Source organism: Manis javanica, chromosome 4 (assembly GCF_040802235.1).
Source record: "Manis javanica isolate MJ-LG chromosome 4, MJ_LKY, whole genome shotgun sequence".
NCBI classification, from domain to species: domain Eukaryota; kingdom Metazoa; phylum Chordata; class Mammalia; order Pholidota; family Manidae; genus Manis; species Manis javanica.
Window position 1 is genome coordinate 115,189,177 of NC_133159.1, and position 23,069 is coordinate 115,212,245.

General features: G+C 56.1%; 1 protein-coding gene across 2 annotated transcripts; it reads right to left on the bottom strand.

Annotated features, from left to right (window-relative positions):
- Positions 1-930: 930 nt before the first annotated feature.
- On the bottom strand, positions 931-22,127 carry GRAP (GRB2 related adaptor protein). 2 transcript variants are annotated; one of them, XM_037019433.2, is made up of 5 exons: positions 21,925-22,119; positions 13,863-13,960; positions 9,304-9,426; positions 3,322-3,490; positions 931-1,256 (listed from the first exon to the last, which is right to left on the bottom strand). In XM_037019433.2, exons 1-5 carry the CDS (start codon positions 22,000-22,002, stop codon positions 1,071-1,073), a joined length of 654 nt encoding a protein of 217 aa, XP_036875328.1. In that variant the 5' UTR covers positions 22,003-22,119; the 3' UTR covers positions 931-1,070. The 2 variants fall into 2 exon arrangements, with proteins under 2 accessions (XP_036875328.1, XP_017524120.1); XM_017668631.3 differs by lacking the exons at positions 931-1,256; positions 3,322-3,490 and adding an exon at positions 3,537-4,553 and having other exon boundaries at positions 21,925-22,127.
- Positions 22,128-23,069: the final 942 nt, after the last annotated feature.

The window sequence follows — 23,069 nt, forward strand, 5'->3', positions numbered from 1 at the left end:
AACCTTGTTCCACCTGCTCCCAGCTGCCACAAGAGCTCCCTCTCCCTCCTCCCTCCACTATCAGCCTGGCACTGAAGGCCTTTTCCAAGTCCCCATTGATTTTCCTGTTCCCAAAGTGCCCAGGCCCTGGGCAGGTGCAGCCCAGTACCCCTTGCAGCTTGCACACTCCATGTGGACACCCTGTCTTTCTGCAAGCTGGAGCCCATGCTGGACCTCAAAGTCCAGTTCTGGTCCCAACTTCCTACATGGCCTATTCCCAAGCTCACCGGGTCCCTGGTCCAGGCAGAACTTGAACAAGCAAGAGCAGGTATGGCCTGACCCTCCAGCTGGCCTTGGGACCTGCCCTTCAGAGCTGTCCATCAGTGGTGGTGGGGACAGGTAACTGGAAGGGAGCACCTGCCTGCATGTCCTTCACCACTGTGTGCCCCTTCCTCAGGGCCTCTGGCCCCTACCCGAAGCGTCTGTGGGGGGCGGGGGTGTCAGATGCCCAGGGAGAGCCTGCAGTCACCTTGGGGCTGCCAGAAGTCTCCCCACCTGGAGTCTGTCCGGTGAGTCCAGGTCAATAGGCGCACAGCCCCTTGCCTGTCCCTCATAGCTAGGCCACCTCCTCAACAGCCAGAACCCCTTGAGGGGCCTCTTAGAGGGCAGGCAGGTAGGCCTGCAGGTGGTGAACCCGCCCACCAAGCCCACCGACCCCTGGGTTGAGCCTCCAACTGCAGGAACCTAGGAGTCTTGAACCACCCTGAGATTGGAGTGGGCGGAGCCTCTGCCCCACCTCTGACATCACACAGCTGGTGGCCAATGGGAGGAGATCAAGGGAAGCCTGGGGAGCTCCCTTGCCTGGGGGGCACTGAACACCGCTGTTCGGTGTTCGGGGTGCTGGGGGCCTCTCCCAGTTTGTGTGAAGTGGCAGGAGTCTGGGCCTGGCAGTTGGGAGGCCCACGTTCCAGTCCAAGGCCCTCCACTGAGCTTTGTGGGACCCACGAAGAGGGTGCCCCTGTCCTTTCTCTGGACCTCAGAGTTGGGTGGACAGCTGGTCTGCCGGCTCTGCCCCAAGGACCCCACTCCGGTCACAGGTGCACTGGCTGGACGTAGCTCTGAGGGAAGAGGCCAACACGCCCACAGAAGCGGCCCCGCCACCAGTGAGGGTCCAGGCGTTCCAGGACCTCAATGATGTCGCCACGGTGGAAGCTGAGCTGCGATGGGTCCTGGGCTGAGAAGTCAAACTGGGCCTGGGCAAAACAGGCCCTGGGTGTCTGCAAGGGCAGGAAGCAGTTAGTGCAGCCCTCCAGGAGGCAGGCCCAACAAGACAAGTATTTGCCACAGGTTGGGGAGGCAGTATTCTGGGAAGGACTGAGGCCAAACTCACTTGTGCCTCCACTTCCAGACAGATGGCCACCACCCCACCCCGTGGGCCTCCTGATGCCTGCCCCCTGTGTGTCTGCCACACAGACGCTACATCTATATAGAGTAACATGCCTGTCCTGGCGGCCCAGCTGGGACTGGTGGGCCCCAGGGCTGGTGGGTCAAGAGACCTGAGTCCTGGTCCTCAGTGTGCGACTCTGGCTAGGCCCTGCCCCTCTTGGGGTCTCATTTCCCTGGGTCTACAGTAGCCATGATGACTTTGCACTCCAGGTCCTGGAACCACAGGAACAGGCCTTATAAACTGTAAAGTGATGTGTAGCTAAGAGCAGAATTTACTGCTGTTACCCTTGTCCAGGCTTTAAGGGAGAGGACATCACTTAGAGCTGCTCCCAGCTCTCAGACATGGGTTCCAATCCTGTCTATGCCCCTGGTGACTTTGGGCAAGTCTCTACCTTTTGTGGGACTCAGTCCCCCTACTTGTGAATGGCAGCTGGATGTGAGCTCTCCACAGGTGCATCAGCCTGGTGCCATGACGGCTGTGCCCAGTGCCCTGGCCCTGTCCCGCCAGGATCTCTGCTCTGAGCCTGTGGGATCTTTTCCAGGAAGGGTGATAGGATCCATGAACAGGCTGTAATCAGCGGTTCTCTGCCCAGGAAGGAGGCGGCCGCCTGAGTTCCAGGGGATAGCCAGCCCTGGAGTTGCCCCACTGGGTGGTGATCCCAGGCCCAGGCCGGAGCAAGGCAGTGGGTGTGAGGGAGCCCCCAGGTGGCCGCCCAGCTCCATCCTAGCTCCCTCACACCTCCAAGGGCAGATTTTGGCCTAGGCAGCAATGGAGAGGGAGTGGAGGTCCAGGAGACAGAGACCAGTAGCGGAGAAGAGTCCCTAATACTGAGAGCTCACAGTCTGAGGTCCCTACGGTCAGGCTGAGGAGGCCAGGCATACTGGTGGGACAGAGGGTGCATTAGTGGGGTCTCCCGAGGCACTGTTTGATTCTCCTGGCATATCAGACTCCAGGGCTCATCCTGTTGGCCAGAAGGGAAACTGAGGCCCAGTTGAGGGATGAACTGACCCAAAGGTCACACATAGCAAGGAGGTGGGGGTCTAGGAAGAGGGCAGGACTAGAACAGGAATGGGGAGTTCTCTGTGGCAGCCTGTTGGTCCCTCCCCAGGTCTCGGCAATGACCATGCTCCCCAGATCCTCTGCAGAGCCCAGGTTCAGCTGAGCTGCCCCAGGCTCCTGTTGTCCAGCCCCAGGCCTTGCTGACACCCCCTCCCAAGGAAAACAGCCTGTCAGGGCTCATAGCCCTGCTGGCTGGTGTCGTCATCCTAATGAGAGCCACGGCTGGTCCTCGGGGCCCCTTGATGAAAGGGCTGGCTGGCAAACTGCTGTTATTGTGAGGTGGAGGGGCAGTATAACCCCTCTCACCCTGTGCCCACTGGGACCCTGCCCCCAAATACACTAACACCCCCCAACCTCCAGCAAGCCCAGCTCCTGGGGAGCAGAAACCAGGACTGCACCTACCTGGCAGGTGGTCACCTCACTCTCTGAGCCTCAGGTTCCTATCCTGTACAATAAGGATGATGTGGCACCCAGCATACAGAGCCCAGTCAGTATGTGGCACATGGTAGGCTAATTCATTCAGTGAACAAACATTTATTGAGCACCTACTCTGTGCTGTGTACTGCTCTAAGAGCTGAGGACAAGCCAGACACAGTTTTTCCCACGGAATTTCTTCTGATCCTTCCTTTTCTTACCCTCTTCTCCTTTCCTACCCTTCCTTGTCTCAATGCAGCACCACCAAAGTAGAACTCTAGAGCCTGTGCTGGACCCCTCCTCCTGACACATGGGCTGCTGGAGAGGTTGGGGAGGCCAGGCAGGGCCTGCCCCCATCAGGTATCCCAGCCTCTACAGATGGCAGGAGGCAGGGAGGCCCACTGGCCCACCCACCTGCCTACCTTGAGCAGAGGCTCCTCATCCCGCAGGAAGATCTGCCTCTTCTTGGCAATGGTGGTGGTGTGGTAGAAGTCAACCAGCTCATTGAGGGAGTTGAACTTTTCCTCCCACAGGAAGTACTTTCCGGAGGCCTCACGCAGCACCTTGAAGTGTTGCACCTGGTCCCCATAGCTGGGGAGAGGACCCAGGGCCACCTCAGCCAGCCAGCCCTCCCGCCCCGCCCCGCCCAGCCCAGCCCCACCTGCAGCCAGGCCTTGCTCTCCCCTGCTGAGACAGAAGGACAGTATGAGAGGGCGGGTACCAGGCCGCAAGACCCCACTCCATACAAGACCTGGAGAGTCCCCCCAGAGCCTCCCAATGGAGTGTGGAGTTGAGGGGGTGGGCACTGGGCAAGGCCCCTTTCTTGCTGTGCAACTTAGGCAAATCACTTAAGCTCTCTGGACCTCAATTTCCTGGTAATGATAACACCTCCCTTCTGGATAAGTGCTGAGGAACTGCTGACTGTGGTTACCTAGCAGCGTTAGATGGGCTCCTCCGAGAGTGGTGATCGGACAGCCTCCTCTCACGCCTCTTTGGCCCTCCTGGGCCTGGACATTCTCCTCCATTCCCTGTCCCCTCCCAGCCCTCCCAGTCCCGACTCAGACCCAAGCCTGCTGGTGTGAGCACAGGTGTGCTGGGTGCTCAGGTCGCCCCCAAGCCCCACCTCCAGGAGCTTCCATGGTCCCCCACTGCCCTGCAGACTGGAGAGCTGGCTCTGATCATGCGCCCAGCCTCACTTCCTTCAGACACTCTCTGGTGCAACGAGCCCCTTCCCTCCTCAGTTCCCAGACTTTGCTCAGCCTTCTCACCCACTGCCACCAAATCCTCCCAAGGCTGTGGCAGGTTAGAAAAAGATATCAAACCCCAAGGCCACAACTTTGAACATTTTGATACTTGAAGTTTATCTTTAGTTACCTGGAAAGTTATCCAGAATAAAGTATTCCCTCATCATATCAGAGGGTCAGAGAGTGGAAAACAGATGAGATGAGATGAGAAAGGGACAAGGGACCCAGGAATCCTAGAACCTCCCAGCCTGAGATTTGGAGAATTCTCACATCCGGGAAGCTTGCATGTCCCAGTCGCTGGCCTATGTGGGGCACATGGTAGGTGCTCAGCAAGATGGCAGGTTTTGTTGTCTTCCATCTGGTTCAAACTTCCTGTTCTACAGTGAGGAGAGCAGGGCCCAGAGGGGAGCCTGCCCACAGGCAGGAGCAGCCGTTTTGGTGAGGCTGCTGCTGTGTGTGACCCACATGTGGCCCCTCCTGCCACACCAGTCCCTGGCCTGATCATTAACCGTACCTATGGAGGCCAGGCAGGGCCATCTCTGTCTGAGGACCTCAAGGACTCAGCACCTGGAGCAGTCTCTCCCTCCCCTTGCCCTCTTTCTCTCTCCCAGCCAGCCTGTCTCCCAGCCTCCCAGGCCCTTGCCCATGATTCCCACCAGGAATGCCTTTTCCCTTTCCTCCACCTTAACCTTAGCCTGCCTTAACCTTCAAGGCCCAGGTGGAGCCTTGTGCCATCTGAGAACCCCTTAGACTGTGGGTTGCCCTCTGTGGACTCTCCAGACCTCAACCCCCACCCTCAGGCCCAGGGGAGCTGCAGGGCACATAGGGGAAACCAAGTCTGGATCCAAATAACCCCTGAACTGGGAGGGAAGGCTTGGATGTACACAGCTCTGCTGGGTGAAGCCATCCTGAGCTGGAGGAGGGAAGGGCAGCCCAGAGGGTGTCTGAGCCTGGTCCTGGCACCTGCTTGGTCCACAACAGTGGGAAGTGCCCAGGCTGTGTGTGCAGGTGTTGCAGCATGCACGTGTCAGGTGTCTGTCTCCACTGTGACTGGGAGCATGCATGTGTGTCTCTTGCTGCTCTGGGAGTGACTGTGGGTACACCTTTTTTTGTGGTGGTGGTTTCTGTGTGTGACCCCACACCCCCTTACTTAGGGGGTTAGGGGGCTGGGCCTGGCCCCTGGGCTGTCAGGAAGGCCCCCAGGGCCAAGTTGGGCCTGATGCTAGCAGCAGACAGGCCTGCCCAACAGGTTTCTCTGGCTGGATGGCGGCAGCAAAGGTGACAAGACTGGGTAGGGCTGGGGCTGCAAGACTGGCCCAGCCAGGGACAGTGACGCCCGGGCAGAGGACTGGGTGCTAACTGCCACTAGGCACAGCCCTCCTTGAGCCTCAGCATTCCCATCTGTGGCAAGGGAGGGATGCAATACCTGTACTGCTGCAGACATGAATAGGATCAAACTGACCTGGGGGTGCCAGTGGGGACAGACTCCCACAGGGCCTTTGCATCTCAGGGAGGGCTTGGAAGAATGGAAGACCCGGTCTGTCAGGGCACAGAGGGTCAATGAGTACCAGCTCTGCTGTTCCTTGCTATGAGACCTTGGGCAAGTTACTGTACCTCTCTGAGCTTGTTTCCTTACCTGCAGACTGGGCTTCTGGGGATCACTTCCTGTCTTTGCATGCAAAATACTGCATCCTGCCACTTCTTTCCTGCTTTGTTTTCCCAAGAGCCTTTATCATCTCCCAAATTTTTATATAATTTACTAATTGTTTGTCACCCCAGTAAAACATTGAGTGCCTAAAGGACAGAGAACTTTGTCTTATTTTGTTCTTGGCTGAATCCCAGGCACCTGGAATGAGGCTTGGTGCATAGTAGGTGCTCAGTGGCCAAAGGGGCAGAGCAGACACACGTACATCAACTCCAGGGCACTTCTGTCCTGAAAGGAAGCAACACACCTCACTTGAGAACAAACTGTAACAGAGGGGAGTCTCCAGCAGCCTGGGCTGGAGAGTGGGGCAAAAGTTACACAGCCCAGGCATTGTGCTCCAACCTTGGCCCCTGGCCTGCTGGCTGCCTACTCAGAAGAGCTCCTGCAGGTGGAAGGGGACAGCCTTTGTAAACTCGTAAAGGGGCGGCTGGCTGTGGCCACTATTGCTCCGTGAAGCAGCATGAGGCCCATAAACCCCACTTCTCACAGCTTTATGGGGCTTGGCATGAGCATGTAGGAGATGCCACGCGTAGTGGGGTCAGAGTCCCCAAGAGCCAAACCAGTAAGGGAGGAAATGCTCTCACACACAGATCTGTGCAGCTGGCTGCTGGGTCCCTGGACATCATAACATCTGTGGTTTCTGCCTGCACATTGCAGATGAGGACACGACAACCTCAGGATCTGCCTGAGGTTACCCAGCAGGTTCAGAGCACAGCCAGGACCAGAACTTGGTTCCCCACCTCCCCTGCCACCATCTCTGCTCTAATCGCCTGCATCCATGAGGCAGGGGGGCTGAGAAGCACTGTGGGGCCCTTGGAAGGTCAATAGAGTGATAATTACTATAACTGGCTTCTTCCAGCACTTCACATCAATGTTCATTTTACAGATGAAGAAATGAGGCTCAGAGGAGTACTTGCCGAGGGTATACAGCTCGGAAGTGTCAGAGATGATATTCTTGCTCAAGAGCCCACTCTCCTAGCATATACACCCTCTGAGTCTGCTTCCTACTCTGGTCACTGCTTGGTGGTCCTCCAAGGGTCACAGAAAGGCCCTCAGTGAACCAAGAGTGGGAGAGGATTTAGGGGCCCCGGCTCAGCTGGGACAAGAGCAAGGGTGAGGGCGCCACTTGGTGGTGCTGTGCATGAACCACAGCCAGCAGAGCGGGAGGAGCTCCTGCTGGATCTGACTTCGGGGGGCTTTCTCAGACCCCTTCCCAGGATCGCACTGGTCCTGGCTCCCCTGCCCAAGAACTGCCCCCTAGTACTGCCCATCTCCTTTGCTGGTCAGATGAACTTGTCATCCAAACCCTGTCTGTCCCACTTACAGGCCTTTGCACACATCCTTCCCTGTGCCTGCCACACCCTCTCCCCACTTTGTGCACCAGACTCCCTCTCATGCACCAGGGCCCAGCTCAGATGTCCCTTCCTTCACCATGTGGGAAGTGCCTGCTGTCATTAAATCCTCCGTGTTCATTCATCATGGAGACCCCTGGGCCATGTCACCTTCCCTAGCACACGCCCTGGGTTTGACTCCTCTCCCTGTCCTGCCTGTGAGTCACACCACAGTAGGCTGAGATGTTTGGGTCTGAATCTGTGCACCCACACAGCGGGGCTGCATTTACAAAAGAGGGCAGTGCACTGAGGCGTCCAGGGTGGAGGTTCAGGCCGTGGGATTTATTAGTAGGAGAGGGAGAGATGGGTGCCACCACCTCCCCTCAGCTCATGTTCCAGGAGCTCCCGGTGATTCCCCATGCCCCTACTGTACTGGGTGGCCTTGGGCTTTGGAGCTGATTCCAGCAGCCATTTGAAGCCAGAGAGGCCGCCTGACAGGTGCCATTCCCAGAAGGTGACCAGGTCCCTGGACACCAGCACGTGGGAAACCGCCACTTCCTTTCTGCAGGGAACCCAGTGGGAGGTGGGAGCTGGACTGTGGAGGTAGGGAGGGGAGCCAGGGTGCACTCCAGGTGTCCACGACCATCCTGGGTGCTTCAGGGCCAGGAGCTCAGTACCCCCCCACACACAGACAGTGCTCCCACTCTTAAGATGGTGAAATAGAGGCTCAAGGAGGGCAAGAGCCATTCCTGTCCCTTGGATAACCAGCCCGTTCCCAGTGGGAAAAGGAGGTAAAAGAGCAACGGCTGGTTACCTAGCTTGGAGGGGGCCAAGGTGAGGGCTCTGACCCTCTTGATGTTGGGTCATTTTTACCTCCTTTCCCAGCAGTCTTCCTGAGCATAGTGGGCCTCCCCATGCGGGTGCCTCCAGGCCCAGATAGGAGATCACCCCCCGCAGGGCACAGCACCCTGAGTGCATTACAGAAACGGATGGTGAGCATGGCACAGGCCAGAGCTCACCTCAGTGCCCCGGCGGGCCTGGAGGATGCTGACATGGGATGCCCTTCTGCAAACATGGACACTGACATGGGATGCTCTGAGTTGCCAAGGGCACCACGAACCCTCCCTGTCCAAGTCCCTTCTCGGCTCCACTGGGGCCCCTGACCCCACTGGTGGAGCTGCACCACACACTGAGCAGCCTCCTCCGCCCAGGGGCAGTGCCACCAGCTCTGGCCCACCACTCACCCTTCCTTCCAGCTGGCAGCTTTGCCGCCAGAACACCACTCTTGGTGATGGCAGGAGCGGACACGGGGGCGTCTCCACCGTGTGGCTGTGCCCTGTGCCCATGACAGCCCTGATGGTACTGCTGCGGCCCCCCTCACGAATCCACCCCACCCGCCCGATGCAGCCACTTCCCGCCACCCAGCACCCACCACAGCCCAGCGCCGGCCGCTCCACCTGGCTCCTCACTGGTCTCCCAGCGCTCCCACTTACTCCCAACCACCCATCCTTCTCACAGTGGCCAGAGGATCAGCTAAAACGTAGGAGGCAATCACCTTTCACTCTGCTCAATACCCTCCATTTGAGGAAACAGACACAGAGAGGTTAAGTGACTTGCCCAAGGTCACACAGCCAGGGAGTGTCAGAGCCAGAATCTGATCCCAGGTTGCCAGGCTCCAGGGTCCATCCTCTCAACTCTGTCACCACTTAGTGAGACCCAGTGCAGATCACATCGTGAGCACCTGCCCTGGGTGCCCTGGGGCTTTCCCACCCCTGGCCATTCCCATCATGTCCTCCGCTGGTATCCCTCTACCTCCCCTGATGATGAATCTCTGATGCTCCTTATTGCTCGCAAAATAACATCCAGACCCCTCAGCCTGGCACTCGAGGCCTTGAGTGGGTCCAGGCCTGCTCTCTGCGCACATCGTCATTGCCCTCTGCCACCTCCTGTGGGCATGCCGTTCTGACCCCGACAGCCACCTGCCTCCAGGTGTCTATAGGGGCTGCTCCTCCTCAGGGATGCTGTTCTCTCCCTCCCTCCGGGGCCTGTCCTGTGCCTCAAGGCTCGGCTCAGATGCTGTCTCCCTACCCACCCACCTCTGCACACCTCAGGGGCAGCACTCACTTCACGGACACAGAGAACTCCCCTGGGGAGCTCTCACTCTCCCGGATCAGGAAGGCTCCCAGGTGGTTCCGCTTCATCAGAATCTCTTCTGCCAGCTGCCGGGAAATCCTGCCTGAGTACCACCTGCAGAGAGAGGGGCCAGGTGAAGGCAGCAGGAGGCTGGGCTGCCCTCCTCCCCATGCACCAGGTGCTCCACATCGCTGATCCTCACAGCAGTCCCAAGAAGCATGAGATGTGCTTGTACCCATTTCACAGGGGAGGGACCTGAGGCACAGAGGTAAAGTGCAGAGCCCAAGGTCATGCACGGTGGCCAGCGGGAGCTGGGGCCCCATCCTAGCATTCTGCTCCGGAGCCCAACCCTTTCTCACACCAGGCAAACAGATACCCTCATGAAAGCAGAAGAATCAAACCTCAGTAAACCTCAACCAGCCAACTCCAGCTGAGCTTTTCTGTTTTAGACAGTAGGTTCTTAAAAGTGAATAGAGAAATGGATGACAAGAACAATAGCAGCCTTGATCTGGTGAGGAAGGATCTCTCCTGGTACCCACTTCACAGACACCAAGAGACATCTGGAATCTTCTTCACAGGTGCAAGTCTCTTTTCCTGCTGGTCAACCAGAACTGGGCATTCAGAAGTTGTCTGGTAAGTGCTTAGAGTTGTGCAAGACCGCCACCATCCCTCTGCCCCAGGACCTGTGGGTCCAAGCCTCTCTCCCAGTGCTGCCCATCTTGCTGCATGGCTCCAGGAATCCCCTGGCCCCTTCAGGCCTCGCCTACCCTAGAGGATCCAGGTAGTCTCTGGCTGACTTCCCAGCCCCAGTGCTTTAGCCTAGCCCCTTTATTGTCCAGATGGGGAAACTGAGGCCCTGAGTGGGTGCAGTCTCATGGTGGGGCCCACCAGGCATGGGGCCTGGCGCCTCTGTTCCCTGTAGCACTTCCCTTCCCTCTTTCAGCAAATGCTTCCTGAGTGTGAGCTTGGCACCGGAGGCGGATGTGAGGTGGGACTTTTCCTGTTGTCTCAGGATGTTGCTGAGCCCTCGAAGCAGAGAGCAGAGGGTGTTCAGTGCAGCAGGAGATGCTGGCAGTGTCCTGCCCATGTTCCCACTTCAATTGCCACTGTCTGCTGAATGCAAACCCTCGAGATTCTGCCCAAGGTCTCTTTTCTGGCGACCACCATACTTGGCCTGTGTGCAGGTCGAGCTGAGCCCCCAGAATATCCTCCAGTGATAACTGAGGGGAGCAGGGATAAACACCCAGCTCCCTGCCCCTGGTGGAGCGCTCCAGGGCACCTGTGCTGTCCCCACCCCCAGGCTCCCCCAGCTGCACAGGGCACCAGGCGTTACTGACAGCAGCCGGGTCAGTGACACAGCCCTAAGGCTCATCCCCGGCCCACTTCCCACTCTGAAATAAAGTCCTGTCCTCACATCGTGTCTCAGGCACTGCGTCACAGGAGCCCACACCCCAGGAAGAGGGGTTCCAGCCCACTGCTGCCCCAAACTGGTGGAGACCCTGGGCCCATCCCACAGCAGGTTTCCCCAGAGGGGGCAAAGGTGGTTGCTGAGTGTGGGGCTCAAGGCAACTATCTGGAGAGTTCGGCCTGGGTCTCTGGAGTTTGGGAGTCCTGGACAGATGCCTCCAGGCTGGAGCTGGGACATGGAGGCCAGAGCTTGGGGACCAGGAAGGGGGCTCCTCCACCCAGAAGCCCCAGCAGGTGTGGGCACAGTGCTGCAGGAGACGGGGATGTGGGCCCGAGGGGGTATTTCCTGAAGGCCCAGGTGTCTCTAAAGAACCACAAAACCCCACAGGAGGTGTCAGTGTGTGGGTGGCTGTCACCGTCAAAGGGTGTCACAACAGGGCCTATGGAGGAGGCCAGCCCTGCCCCCTTCAGGGGAAGGTAGGGCTGGTCCTCAGGCAACTTTAAGGACAGGGTGGGGGAGAAGCAAGCATTTCCTGATGCCTGTAGAACCCAGCTCTCCACCACGCCGGCGTCCCACCCCTGTGGCCACCTTGCATAGTTCCCTACTTTACTGATGTGGAAACTAAGGCCAGAGAAGGGCAGGGATTCCCCAAAAGCTTGCATGGCTGGCTCCCCCAGCCTCATAGCTACTCTCACAGGCTCCCCCACTGCCCCTCCTGGTTGGCACAGCTGGGCCTACTTCCCTGGGCTGCAATCCCAGTGCCTCTTACCAGCCATGTAGCCATGGACAAGCCACTCGACCTGTCTGTGTCTTTCTCCTTGGCCTGTGAGATATGACAACAGTGCCCAGCCTGCAGGGCCCTTGGGAGAAGGAAGGTGCTGCTGCCGTGAAGTGGTCCACAGCCCCCACCCTGTGTTAGGCCTGTCGGCTACCCTCCCTGATACTTCCACTCTAAATTCCAGGCCCAGTGGACCTGGCTCTTCCTCTGGGAAGCCCTCCTTGACCCCCACTGGCCACATGTATGGGTCAGGAGCTTCCATGGCCCCTGCCCAGGGGGCCCATTCTGGGAGTTCGTGGTCTGCATCTTCACACCTTGCCCGGGGGCTCCCTGGGCAGGTGGGGGTGACAGTGGGTGCTCAGGGGTAGAGTGGGCCTGCTGTAGGCACAAGGCCTCCTGGGACCTCTGCCGTCCCACCGCCCCACACCCAGGGCCTGACAGGCTGGGTCAGGTGCTAAGCTGGAGTTTCCCCATTGCTATTTTAGGGCCAGGGCAGGTGTTGAGGTTAGCCAAAAAAGTACCAGGCTTAGCGAGATGGCTTGGGGCCTGACCCTGTGCCTGCTCTGCCCCAGACACAGTGGCCAGAGCTGATAGCCCAGGGGCGTCAGAGACTGGAACCCTCCATGGCTCCCAGCTGCCCTGGTGGAATGTTGCCTCAGTCCCTGGCATCATCCCAGCAGGCCTGGCCCCGCACCACAATCCTGTGGCAGCTCTTCTCCCCTGCTGAGCACATGGAAGCCTCTGCTCAGGCCATTCAGCAACCTCAGGCATCCCAGGTGCTTTCCCCCACCCGGCGGCCTCTTCCTGACCAGCCAGCCATGGCGGCTCCCACCTGTGTCCTACGGTGGCTTATAGGTGCCTGGGCAGCTGCCTGGCTGGTGACCCTGGGCTGAGCTCTCCCTCTCTCCCCTCATGCTGTAAGGCCTGAGGGGCCGACGCCTGCTTGATGTCACCAAGCCCAGAGGGACCCTGCGGGGGCTGGAACACAGGGCTACAGCCTCTGTGAGGGAGGCTGGGGGGGGCCGGAACCCAGGCAGTGCCCAGTAGGTAGGACGGGGCTTCGCCCAGCTCAGGATGTGGGAGGTGACAGCTTTGAAAATAACTCGAAGACAGATAGAGAGGAAATACCATCCGGGCTGCCCCCTCCCTCCCCCACAGCCACACACCCGCGGTGGCCCCCAGCCCGCCCCCCCAGCCTGTGCAGCCCTGTCACGCCTCACATCTCACTGAGTCCTCTGCTCAGACAACTCCTTGGGTCCCCACCACCCTGGGCCTGTCGTCTGAGGCCCTGCTGCCAGTCCCAGCACCATGAGAAAACCCATGACAGGTGGTCACCTGTCCCCTCTCCCAGGAATGCCTTTCTTTTCTTCTACATAGCTAACTCCTATAATCCTTCAGAGCCCCACTCACTGCTACCTCTTCCGAGAAGCCTTACCTGGTTGTTACCTCGGGGCTGACTGCCTTTCCAATCACCCTTTCCTTATGTCCTGCCCCACAGGGCAGGGATGCTCTGACCCCAGCGTCTCCTGTGTCTCCAGCCTCACCCGGGCCGGGCCCCTGGGGCTGATGTTTGATGAATGACTGAGTAAGCCGCTGTATCTTGGGGCTACCTCAGCCAACATTTCAAGCCTATCCAGTTGGTTTTTCATAGGCTCTTGGCCACTGTGGCTCTGCCCCAGCCTTCCCGGGGCAGCAGCACTGGGCTGCCCTGCTCAGAGGCTGACGGGCCACCGGGATCCCACACCAGACTCACACTCTGCCCTGGTACCAGACTCTGCTCAGCCCACGCCCAGCTCCCCCATGTACCCCAAAGTGGGACCCACAGGGTCTGCTTCCTGCCCACCTCTCTACCCCTCCAACACCCCGCCTCACTTCCAACCTTTGCAAGGGGCTGAACCCAACTCTTAGAGCTCTAGAATCCTCTGCAGATCGGAGCCTTAGTTCTCCCCATGTTACAGATAGGGAAACTAAGGAACAGGGAGAGGAGGGACCTGCCCGAAGCCAGGCAGCAGCCGGTGGCCCCGCCAGCCAAGGGCCCAGGGCCAGTCTTCTCCACGGCTCTCCTGGAGGTAGTCTGGTGGTCCAGGTCCCCAGTGTAGTAGCCTGGCTGGTGCCAACTGTGCCAGCCCTTTGGGCAGGTCCTCACACTCTGTCCCCTGCGCCTGCTCAGGGTAGAGACTGAGGGGCCCCGGACACAGGGACAGAGGCTGGAGGGAGGGGTCCCCGCACCCAAGGGATGCGCTGTGGCCCAGGCCCTGCAGGCAGCTCCGTGCAGCCCAATCCAGGCCAGGTAGGGCCATTTGGCTGCAGGGCTGGGCAGAGAGGGTGCCTCGAGGACACAGGACTAAGGTGGTGGCCACTCACGGGTGGGGCTTGATGTGGATGTAGTTCTTGGGGATAAACCCCTCAGCACCCCGGAGCTCAGCCTTGTACCAGTTCTGATCATCTTCCATGTTCAAGATCTGTGGGGAGGAGAGACACGGCCGCTTGGTCACTGAGGACAGACAGCTATCACCTGCTGAGGTCCTGCTGCTTGAGGGCCCCAGAGGGGTGGCACCAAGGCCAGTCCTGGGGCCCATTCCACAGGGGAGGGCTCGGGACCTGCCCAAAGTCACAAGGGCCCTGTGTGATTTCACAGTCCTGCTTGCTCCCCAGCCTCAGAACAGCCCGTCCCCTGTAGGGTCACAACCCCCCAGGTGGGATAGTCAAGGACCCAGAGGTTTTGGTCAGTGGGTTGAACTTTGTGGGGCTGAAGGACTCTTAGGCTCCACCCCACAGACCCCCAGCAGACTGAGAGGTGTTGGGAGGCAGATCTGGGGTGCCTTAGTTCCCAAGCTGAACCTGAGGGCCCAGCTTCTGTGGGTCCCACAGCATTTGCATGCCATGCACTGAGCCATGGACTGAAGGCCTGAGGTGGTCAGGAAGGCTGGGGGGTCAGCCTGAGCTCAGCACCTAGGGACAGCCTCCTGGGATCACTGCATTTCAATAGTCCCTACAGTCTGAGCTCAGGGGTGACAATCCAGTGGGGTGGGTGCAATGGGGATTCAGCCATCCAGGAGCAAATAAGGAAGACCTTTGAGCTGGGCTGAGGCTCAGTCCTGGCATGCTGTGGTCACACGGCATGCCAGGCCTGGCATGTGGGGGCCTCACCCTGGCATGTGGGGGCCTCACCACAGCTCCACAGGTTGTCCAAGAGGAACTGAAACAGCCAGAGTCGGGGTGGGGGGCACTGTGGGAGAGCTACTGAGCTGCCGTGGGGAGGGGCAGGCCAGGCCGGGGGCTCCCCCTCTTTCCTCAGCAAGCATTCGTGTGTCACTCTGATTCTCAAACAACCCTTCAAGGTCAATATCACCAAAGGCACTTCCACAGATGGAGAAACTGAGGCCAGAGAGGGGCAGAAAGCAAGGCCGCCCCACAGGAGCAAGGCAGAGCCAGCACTGCAAGCAGGGACTCTGGGGCCGGGGGCCTGGGGCCGCCTCCCCTGCCAGTCCCGCAGCGGGTCACTGTGCCAGCTCAGTCCCAGGGAGGACGTTTGTCGACAGGGAAAATCAGGTCTAGAGCAGCATTCCAGGCAGTGGCTATGCAGAGGCAGAGGCCGGGGGGCCAGGCCAGTGCCAGGGCAGCTGGGATTGGCTCCCTTGGGCCCAGACCTGAGGCCCCGGCCTTGCAGACAGGCACCCCCTTGTCCATCCTCTGGGCCCTGTTGAGCATCTTCCTTCCTGCCCCTGGAGCCAGGGGAAGGTTAGCAGCCCTGAGACTGACGGAAGCAGATGGCTGACTCAGGAGAACTTACTAAAAACAAAACAATTCCCCAACATAATGAGAAAATGTAAACCCCTGGGCTGCCTATTGCAGCCACCGATTCAAGGAAGATGCCCTGTAACTCTAGACCACTTTGTCTGCCTCTGACTCTCCATTAGCTGTGACCTCAGTTTCCTCATCTGTGAAATGGGCACATTTATGGCCTATGCTGAATGTGACGGTGTCTTGTGAACTACAGAGTCTTGCCTATGTGACCACGTGAACATAATATATCTGATCCAAACTCTGTTCTGTTTATTTGTTTTGTTTTCCTGTCATCTCCACTCCAAGAACCCAGAAATGTTCTCATTGGTTACACTGGCTGAATTCTTACTGTTAACATTGTTTGAAAGCCCAGACCCTCTGAGACACTGGAATTCCCACACAGGAGAGAGACCAGCTCCTCCCGGGCTGTACCCAGGCCTTTGCTCCCACTGTGCCATCCACCCAGATGTTGTCCTGCTCCACTGTTCCCTGCCATATCCTGAGCACCTACTGTGTGCCAGGCACTGTGCTGTGCCCTAGCAATACAGCAGGGAACAAGGAGCTTACATTCTAGTGGGCAGAGGTGGACTATAAAAGAAGGAAGAAACAAGTTAAACAAGGTGACTGGGTATAGTGGTAAGTGCTCTGAAATAGGACAAGGATGACCAGCTGGGGGCCCAGAGGGGAGCCAGGGCTTGCAAGAAGGGCTGCTCTGAGGAGGTGACCTGTGAGCAGAGGCCTGAATTACAGGGCAGAACCAGGTGTGAGATGTGGGGAAAAATGCCCAAGGCAGAGGGAAGAGCCAGCGCCAAGACCCTGAGTGGGGGCAAGCCCATCCCCAGAATGGGGAGGCCAGCGTGTCTGGAGCTGAGGTGGGAGGGCAGCATTGTGAGATGAATGGGGAGAGGTGCGCAGGGTGAGAGCACAGGTGCGTGTGCCATGGGGAGCAGTTCAGAATAAATTTTAAAAGCTGAGAGGAGTCATTGGAGGCCGTTGGGGGAGGCTCAGGCTCTGTGTTAAGGTTGCCATGTGCAGCAGTGGGAGTGGGGGCAGTGGGGCACCTCTGCACCAGCCCAGGTGAGTGAGGAGGCAGGACTGGACTTGGGGGGGCACAGATGTGCTCAGGTTTGGGTAGGTTTTGGCGGTCACTCACAGGACTCAGGATGGGTGGGGATCAGCCAGGACAGCTCCAGGGGTCTGGGCCTGAGCGATGGCCATCAGCTGCTGGGGGAATGGATCAAGGCTGACTGTGTGGGGCCTGAGGTGCCGTTGACCCTCACCCTGGAGATGTCAAGGAGGCTGTGGGCTTCCAGGGTCTGGGTCTAGGAACCAGGTCATCCATGGAGAGATTGGGGTGAAGCCGCCATCTGCTTCCCTCCTCCAGCTGGGCACTCCACAGCCAGAAATGCCTGGCCCATCAGGGAGGGGGCTTTGTTCCAGGGAAGTGATGTTTGGGGCCATCTGTCCAAGGTCAGTCTTGTGCTACAAAGCTTTCTCCAAGACCAGAGCTTAGATCTGCTCACTGTGAGTTCCCAGAGGCTGAGGTGTGGTGGCATGACTGGGAATGGCCTAGTTTACGAAGGCACTCGGGAAAGGCTCACTGGATAAATGAATGGCACAGCTTCCACCCCAAACCAACTGAATAGGGCTGGCCACAAGACCCACTCATGGCCCTGGTGGGGGAGACAAGAGGGGACACAGCACAACTTCACAGCCACATTTTTTGTTACAGAAAGCACTCCCTGCACAAGAAAGAGGCAGGCGAGGCACCTCAAGAGCAAAATTTAAGGGGGCACCTAAGAAGCTCAGGAATCGAGATAAAAAATATTTTAAGACAATATGTAAGACAATAAAACTAATGCAAAAACTCTGCATGTGATCATTAGTTGATAACAGTGGATTGCCTTACACCATCAGAATGGCAAGTATCAAAAAGGCAAGAAATAACAAGTCAAGTGTTGGCGAGGACGTGGAGTAAACGGAACCTTCTTGTACTGTTCGTGGGAATGTGTAAAGTAGTGCAGCCACTGCAAAACAGCTGGAGATTCCTTAAGAAATTAAAAATAGAACTACCAAATGATTCAGCAATTCCACTTGAGTATTTATCCAAAGAAAACGAAATCATTAATTTGAAAAGACATATGCACCTCTATGTTTTCTGTAGCATATTTACAAAAGCCAAGATACAGAAACAACATCAGTAGATGAACAGATAAAGAAGAGGTGGTACATTACACAGTAGAATATTATTCAGCCATTAAAAAGAATGCAACCTTGCCATTTGTGACAAAGTGGATGGAACATTGGGTATTTAGATAGGTGAAATAAGTCAGCCAGAGAAGAGCAAATATCATATGATGGCACATACGTGGAATCTAAAAAAAATAAGAACAAACAAAACAGAAATACACTAAAAAATACGGAGAGCCGACTGGTGGTTGTCAGAGGGAGGGTGCAGGGGGATGGGCAAAACAGGTGACTGGGATAAAGAGGGACAAACTTTTAGTTATAAAATAAGTCACGGAGATGAAAAGTACAGCACAGGGAATATAGTCAATACTATTGTCATAATTTAATCTGGTGACAAATGGTAACTACACTTATCACAGTAAGCATTTTATAATATGTATAATTGTTGAATCACTATGTTGTACACCTGAAACCTGACAAAAACCTATATTTCAATAAATAATCTCATTCATTATCTTTAAAAATAATAATATATCAATATCAATCCATTCATGTAACAAATTTACACGCTAATTATGTAAGATGAGGCCAATAGAGGAAGCTGGGTGCAGGGCAGATGGGTATCCCTCTGTCCTATCTTCTTAAGTTTTCTGTAAATCTAAAATGACTCTAAAAAATGAAGCCTATTTAAAAAGTAATGCAAAAAACCCCCAAAATATCCAAGTCTAAAATAAAGGCAGCATTTGACCTTGGACCTGTACAACCATGAGAGTGAGGGCCCCACCCACACCCCCGCTTCATCTGGTCCTGGAAGGCACACTTGCTTATTGTAGAACATCCAGGAAGTACAGAAAAAGTAAAGAAGAAAATAAAAATTGCCCATAAGTCACCTCCCAGAACTGACAGCTGCTAGCTGATCAGTACATTTATTTTCAGTCTTTTTTCTAGGCCCAAACCCAGTACCTGAATGCCAGTTTTCTTTCTCCAAAATTAATACCCATTGATTATCTGTGTAGAGTTGATTTTCTGTGTACACGTTTGTATTCTGCTTTTTGCCACATAATGTTGCTTCATGAGCAGCCTTCCCCAAATAGCATGTTTAGGAGCTGCATAACATTTTGCACCTGAATAGGTAATCCAGGTTGATTCTAAATTGCAAACTCTTACCAACATTCCCCATCCCCAGCCTGCTTCTGTGTTCTCCAGGCACTGTCTCCATCTGACAAACCCTGTATTTTACTCACTTATCTGGCCTGTGGCCCATGTCTGCCTCCAGAACGCCAGCTGCATGAGCAGGGACTATGTCTGTTTTCTGCCTGCTGAGTTGCCAGTGCCCAGACCAGGACCAAGGATGCTCTGCGTATCCTCGGATGCTTCCTGGAGGAGGCCACGTACATCTCTGATTATGTCTTCATTTCCCAGAGGCAGGATTTCTGGGTCACAGGGCATGGATATCTGAAGGCTTTTTCTGATCCCCCCATGCCCTGCAAAATGATTGGGTAGCTTTGCCTGTCCACCACCTGAATATAAAAGGGCACATTTTCCCAAACCCTCATCAACCTCAGAGATTCTTTTTAAAATAAAATTTTGCTGATCTGACAAATGGAAAACAGTTACTTGCTTTAAGGTGCATGTCTTGTCTCACTGGTGAAACACTTGCTTGTATTGCTTCTTGGCAATTTTTCTCTTCATATACTTTCTCTATTTTTCTATTAGGCTGTATATAATTTTCTTGTCAATATATCAGACTTCTTTACATATCAATGACATTAATAATTTTGTCATTTTTATCATGTATTTTTTCTTAATCTAAGCCACCTTCATTTCATTCCTGGTAGACTGCAAAGCCCAATCCTGTCTCCTCTGTCGTCTTTTCAAAACATAAACCCGATCAAGTCCTCCCCCTGCTAAAAACCCTTCAGTGAGTACAGCTCCCATTTAGAATGAAATCCACACCCTTCACAGGCCCTGACTCCTGCCCACCCCCAACCTTATCTACACCCTCTCCCACCTCACTTGCTGCTCTTCACCACAAACTCTTTAAGCATCCCAGTATGGTCCTGCCTCAGGGCCGTTGCACCAGCTGTTCACCCACCCCTCACCACCCACCCCATGCTCTCTTCCCCCGCTCTTTGCACGGCTGGTTCCCACTCATCCTTCAGGTCTTAGCTCAGGTGTCACCTCTTTATGAGAGACTGCCCTGACCACTGCATCTAAAGCGGTCCCTCTGCCCCCTCCTTCATTGTCACTCTGCATTCCATCTCCCTGTGTCAATGTCTTCATTCCACTTATCACCTCCAGATGTCACCTTACACTCTGGAATGCCAGCCCCAGAAAGGCAGGGACTTTGCTTAGCTCATTGCTGTGTCCTCAGCGCTGAGGAAAGTGCCTGGCACAGAGTGGGTGCTGCATCGCTTGGCAGGTGTTTATTTGAGTAAATGAGGGAAAGGCGTCCTTCCTGCTGCCTGTCATTGCTGTCATTCTTAAGCTCAAAGGATCCCCACCTTGGTCTCCAAGGACATGAGGTGCAAGTCCCCCTGAGAGGGGCACCTCATTTCAGCCGTCATTTCGATCCTTCCTTTCTGCCTTCAACCTTCCCACGTCCTATGGACACCCACTCTGGGCCAGGCCTGTTTCTGCCCTGGCGCTCCTGTGCTGCGCCCGCCTTCATGAGGCCCCTCCTTCCTTAGCAGCCAGCACCTCTGTCTGAAGCCAACACACCAGGAGTCAGCTGACGCATCAGCAAAGGGTAGTGGGAAACCTGACTGATCTTGGGGTGGCGGTGGCGGGCACAGGAGCCTGGGCAGGAAGTGGGAACATCACGGTCTTTACCATAACTGCCTTGGGGACCTGCACTGAGCCACCCTCCCACCAGTGGCCGGTCACTCTGACCCTCAGTTGGAGCCTACTACCCATCCCATTCCTATCTCCTCCCTGTTACACTCCCTCTGAAGCCCCAAATCTGCGTCTAGAGACCCCGAACTGTTCTTTGGGTAAAGAGGCCCTGAACTAGATGGGCGCTCCCAAAGTCTTGTGCCCTGATCAGATAGCGCTGGTGCTAAGCCTGCCCCGGCCCTAGCTGGCCACACGCCCATGGGGCCCCCAGACGACAGCTCAGGTACTGGCTTCCCGGCAGAGGCAAAGGGACCTCCTCAAGGGGACGTGGTTCCTCTTGGGGGAACATCACCCCCCAGCCCCCAGCCCAGCCTGTTCAGTTTCATAGGGGACAGAATGCAGGTTCCAGAGTCAAAGGACACAGGTTTGAATATGACCCCATGCCAAAGAAGTGGTGTCACTCCTTGAGCCTCAGTTTAGTCACCCATGAAATGGGGGTGCTGGCCCTCCTCATCTCAGCAGCTTCGAACAGGATGCTGGAGCATGCTGCCGAGCAGGGGACCTGGCTAGAGCAGGCTCAGTGAATGGTTGCTCCTGTCCCTTCTTGTGCTCGAAGCTTGGGGCCACGAGTGGGGCCCAGGGCTCGGGGTGAAGAGACACGCGGTCTAATGCCTGCTGTCCCAGGCCCAGAGAGGGACAGGGACTTCCTTACGTGAGCCCATGGCAGCCCCAGGGCTGGGCCTTGTTGTGGCCACTCCTGAATCTGGCCCCTGAGCTCGGCTCTCATGTGCACACTTGGAAGCAGGGACACTTCCAACCCAGAAGTGATGGCACAGGCCCAGTGCCTGGGCTGCCTCAGAGGGCTCCGATGTCCATCGGTGAGGAGGAATGAACTGCGGTGTAACTTTATTTTCCTTTCATTGCACCCTTTCAGGGAGCCCATCCTTTCCCTTCCCGGGCCCTCCCTGTCTTCCGCCTGCCCCAGGCCCCAGGGGGACAGGATGTTACAAGATGCCTCTTTCTGGCTCACCTTCAGCTGAGGTTTCAAAGCCTCAGAACAGTATCATCAGGGGGGTTGGGATCCACCTTCACCCCAAATCCGAGGAGCTTGGAGGCAAGCATAGGGAATGCTCCCCTTGGGAAGCCCAGCATGTCCCCTGGGGCTAGGGGGCCAGGTGGCTGGTTTATGTCTTTCAATATGTAAGTCTCAGTATTTTAGCCCCTATAAATTGTGTTCTTCCTTCTTTCCTCAGACTTCTCTCTCCATCCTTTTCCTCCCTCCCTTTCTCTTTGTCTCTCCCCAACTGTCCTTTCAAATTCTTTCCTGGAAAACTGGGGGTTGAGCCCACTCCTGCCAGATACTCCATTAAGGTCTCCTTGAATCCTCACAACAGCTCCTAAAAGAGGGGTCATTAATTATCTCCGCATTTCCTAGACGAGGAAGCCGAGGCTCAGAGGGAGGAGGTGACTTGTCCAGAATCACATAACTGATAACTGGAGAAGCTGGGCTGTCCTCTTGCAGAGGCTGGACTCTGTCTGGGGGGCTGCCCGGGGCCCTAGTTCCTAAGCCCCTCATCCCATGCGGGGCCAGGTCAGCCTGCTCTGGCCACCCTACCTTGAGTGTGTCGCCCTTGTTGAAGGCCAGCTCATCGCTCTCCGTGGCCTGGAAGCTGTACAGGGCCACGGACTCCATGCTGCAGTCCCTGAGCCCCTGCAGCTGGGCTCAGAGCAGGGCCTGTGCTTCCTGCTTCCTCTGCAGTCAAAGCCCGTCTTCCTTTGTTCTGAGAGCGTGTTTGTTCTTTTGAAGCTGAGACTGAAACTGCCCCTGTCAGGGGAGAAAGAGGAAGCAGAACTCTCTCAGAGCAGGGGCGGTGTGTGCGCTGAACAGGCCCCACATCGGACGTCGGGGCCAGGTCTGCCTCATGTGGAGCCCCTGGGCAGCCCAGGGAGTGAGTCCATTTTTGTACCCATGTTACAGATGACAAAACTGAGTTTCCAGAGGAGAAATGCTGCAAAGTCACCTTGCCAGTTCAGGCGCTGTGTCTGTGGCCCCAAGCCACCCCCACCAATTTGCCAATCTGTCCTCCACATTTTCTAGACTCCAGTGCCTCCCATGACTCCCTAACACTGGCTACATCAACCCCCTGCTCCTTGGCTGACATTCAAGGCTCTTCCAAGCTACTAGCCCCATCCATCCATGACCCCTCCTCTCCAGACTCATCCTGTTATTCCCCTTCCTCCAAATAGCACTGGCCTCCAGCCATAGCAGGGGGGACGCAGCACGGTCCCTGCATCCGCAGCCTTTGACACATGCATGTCCCTTTGCATGATGCTCTCTTCCCAGAGACTCCTATTTACCCATCAAAGCCCAGTTCAGGAGGTGCCTCTTCTGGATGTAAACACCTTCAGCAGGATGGAGAGACTACAATCAAAAAGAGCTGCAAGTCAATCTTCACCTTCCCTTAGTTGGTCTGTTATGGGCAGTGGTATCAGTGTAGCAATTTTGAAATGTGATAATTGTGGGAAAGAGCATAGATGGATAAACACAGCAATGTTGTTTGGAACCATGTCCTCTCCAGGAAGGCACCCTGGAGGGGAAGGCCAGTGAGAACCTTTTGGTGGTGGATGAGAACTAGATGGACCAGTGTGAAATCAGATTGTTTTTTCTGCAAGAAGTTTCTCCCCTTCATTTATATCAATGTGATTATCATGCTTTCATATGTTAGTCAGTGGGGTATAATCCATGACTGTCTTTATATA

What these genes read in the sequence shown, in the direction of transcription:
- GRAP (XM_037019433.2), bottom strand. Translation starts at nt 22,002, where the DNA reads ATGGAGTCCGTGGCCCTGTACAGCTTCCAGGCCACGGAGAGCGATGAG. An exon ending in ACAAGGGCGACACACTCAAG is followed by an intron (nt 13,961 to 21,924) that starts GTAGGGTGGCCA and finishes TCCTCCCCACAG; the next exon opens with ATCTTGAACATGGAAGATGA. An exon ending in GAGTTCTCTGTGTCCGTGAA is followed by an intron (nt 3,491 to 9,303) that starts GTGAGTGCTGCC and finishes TCCTCTCCCCAG; the next exon opens with CTATGGGGACCAGGTGCAAC.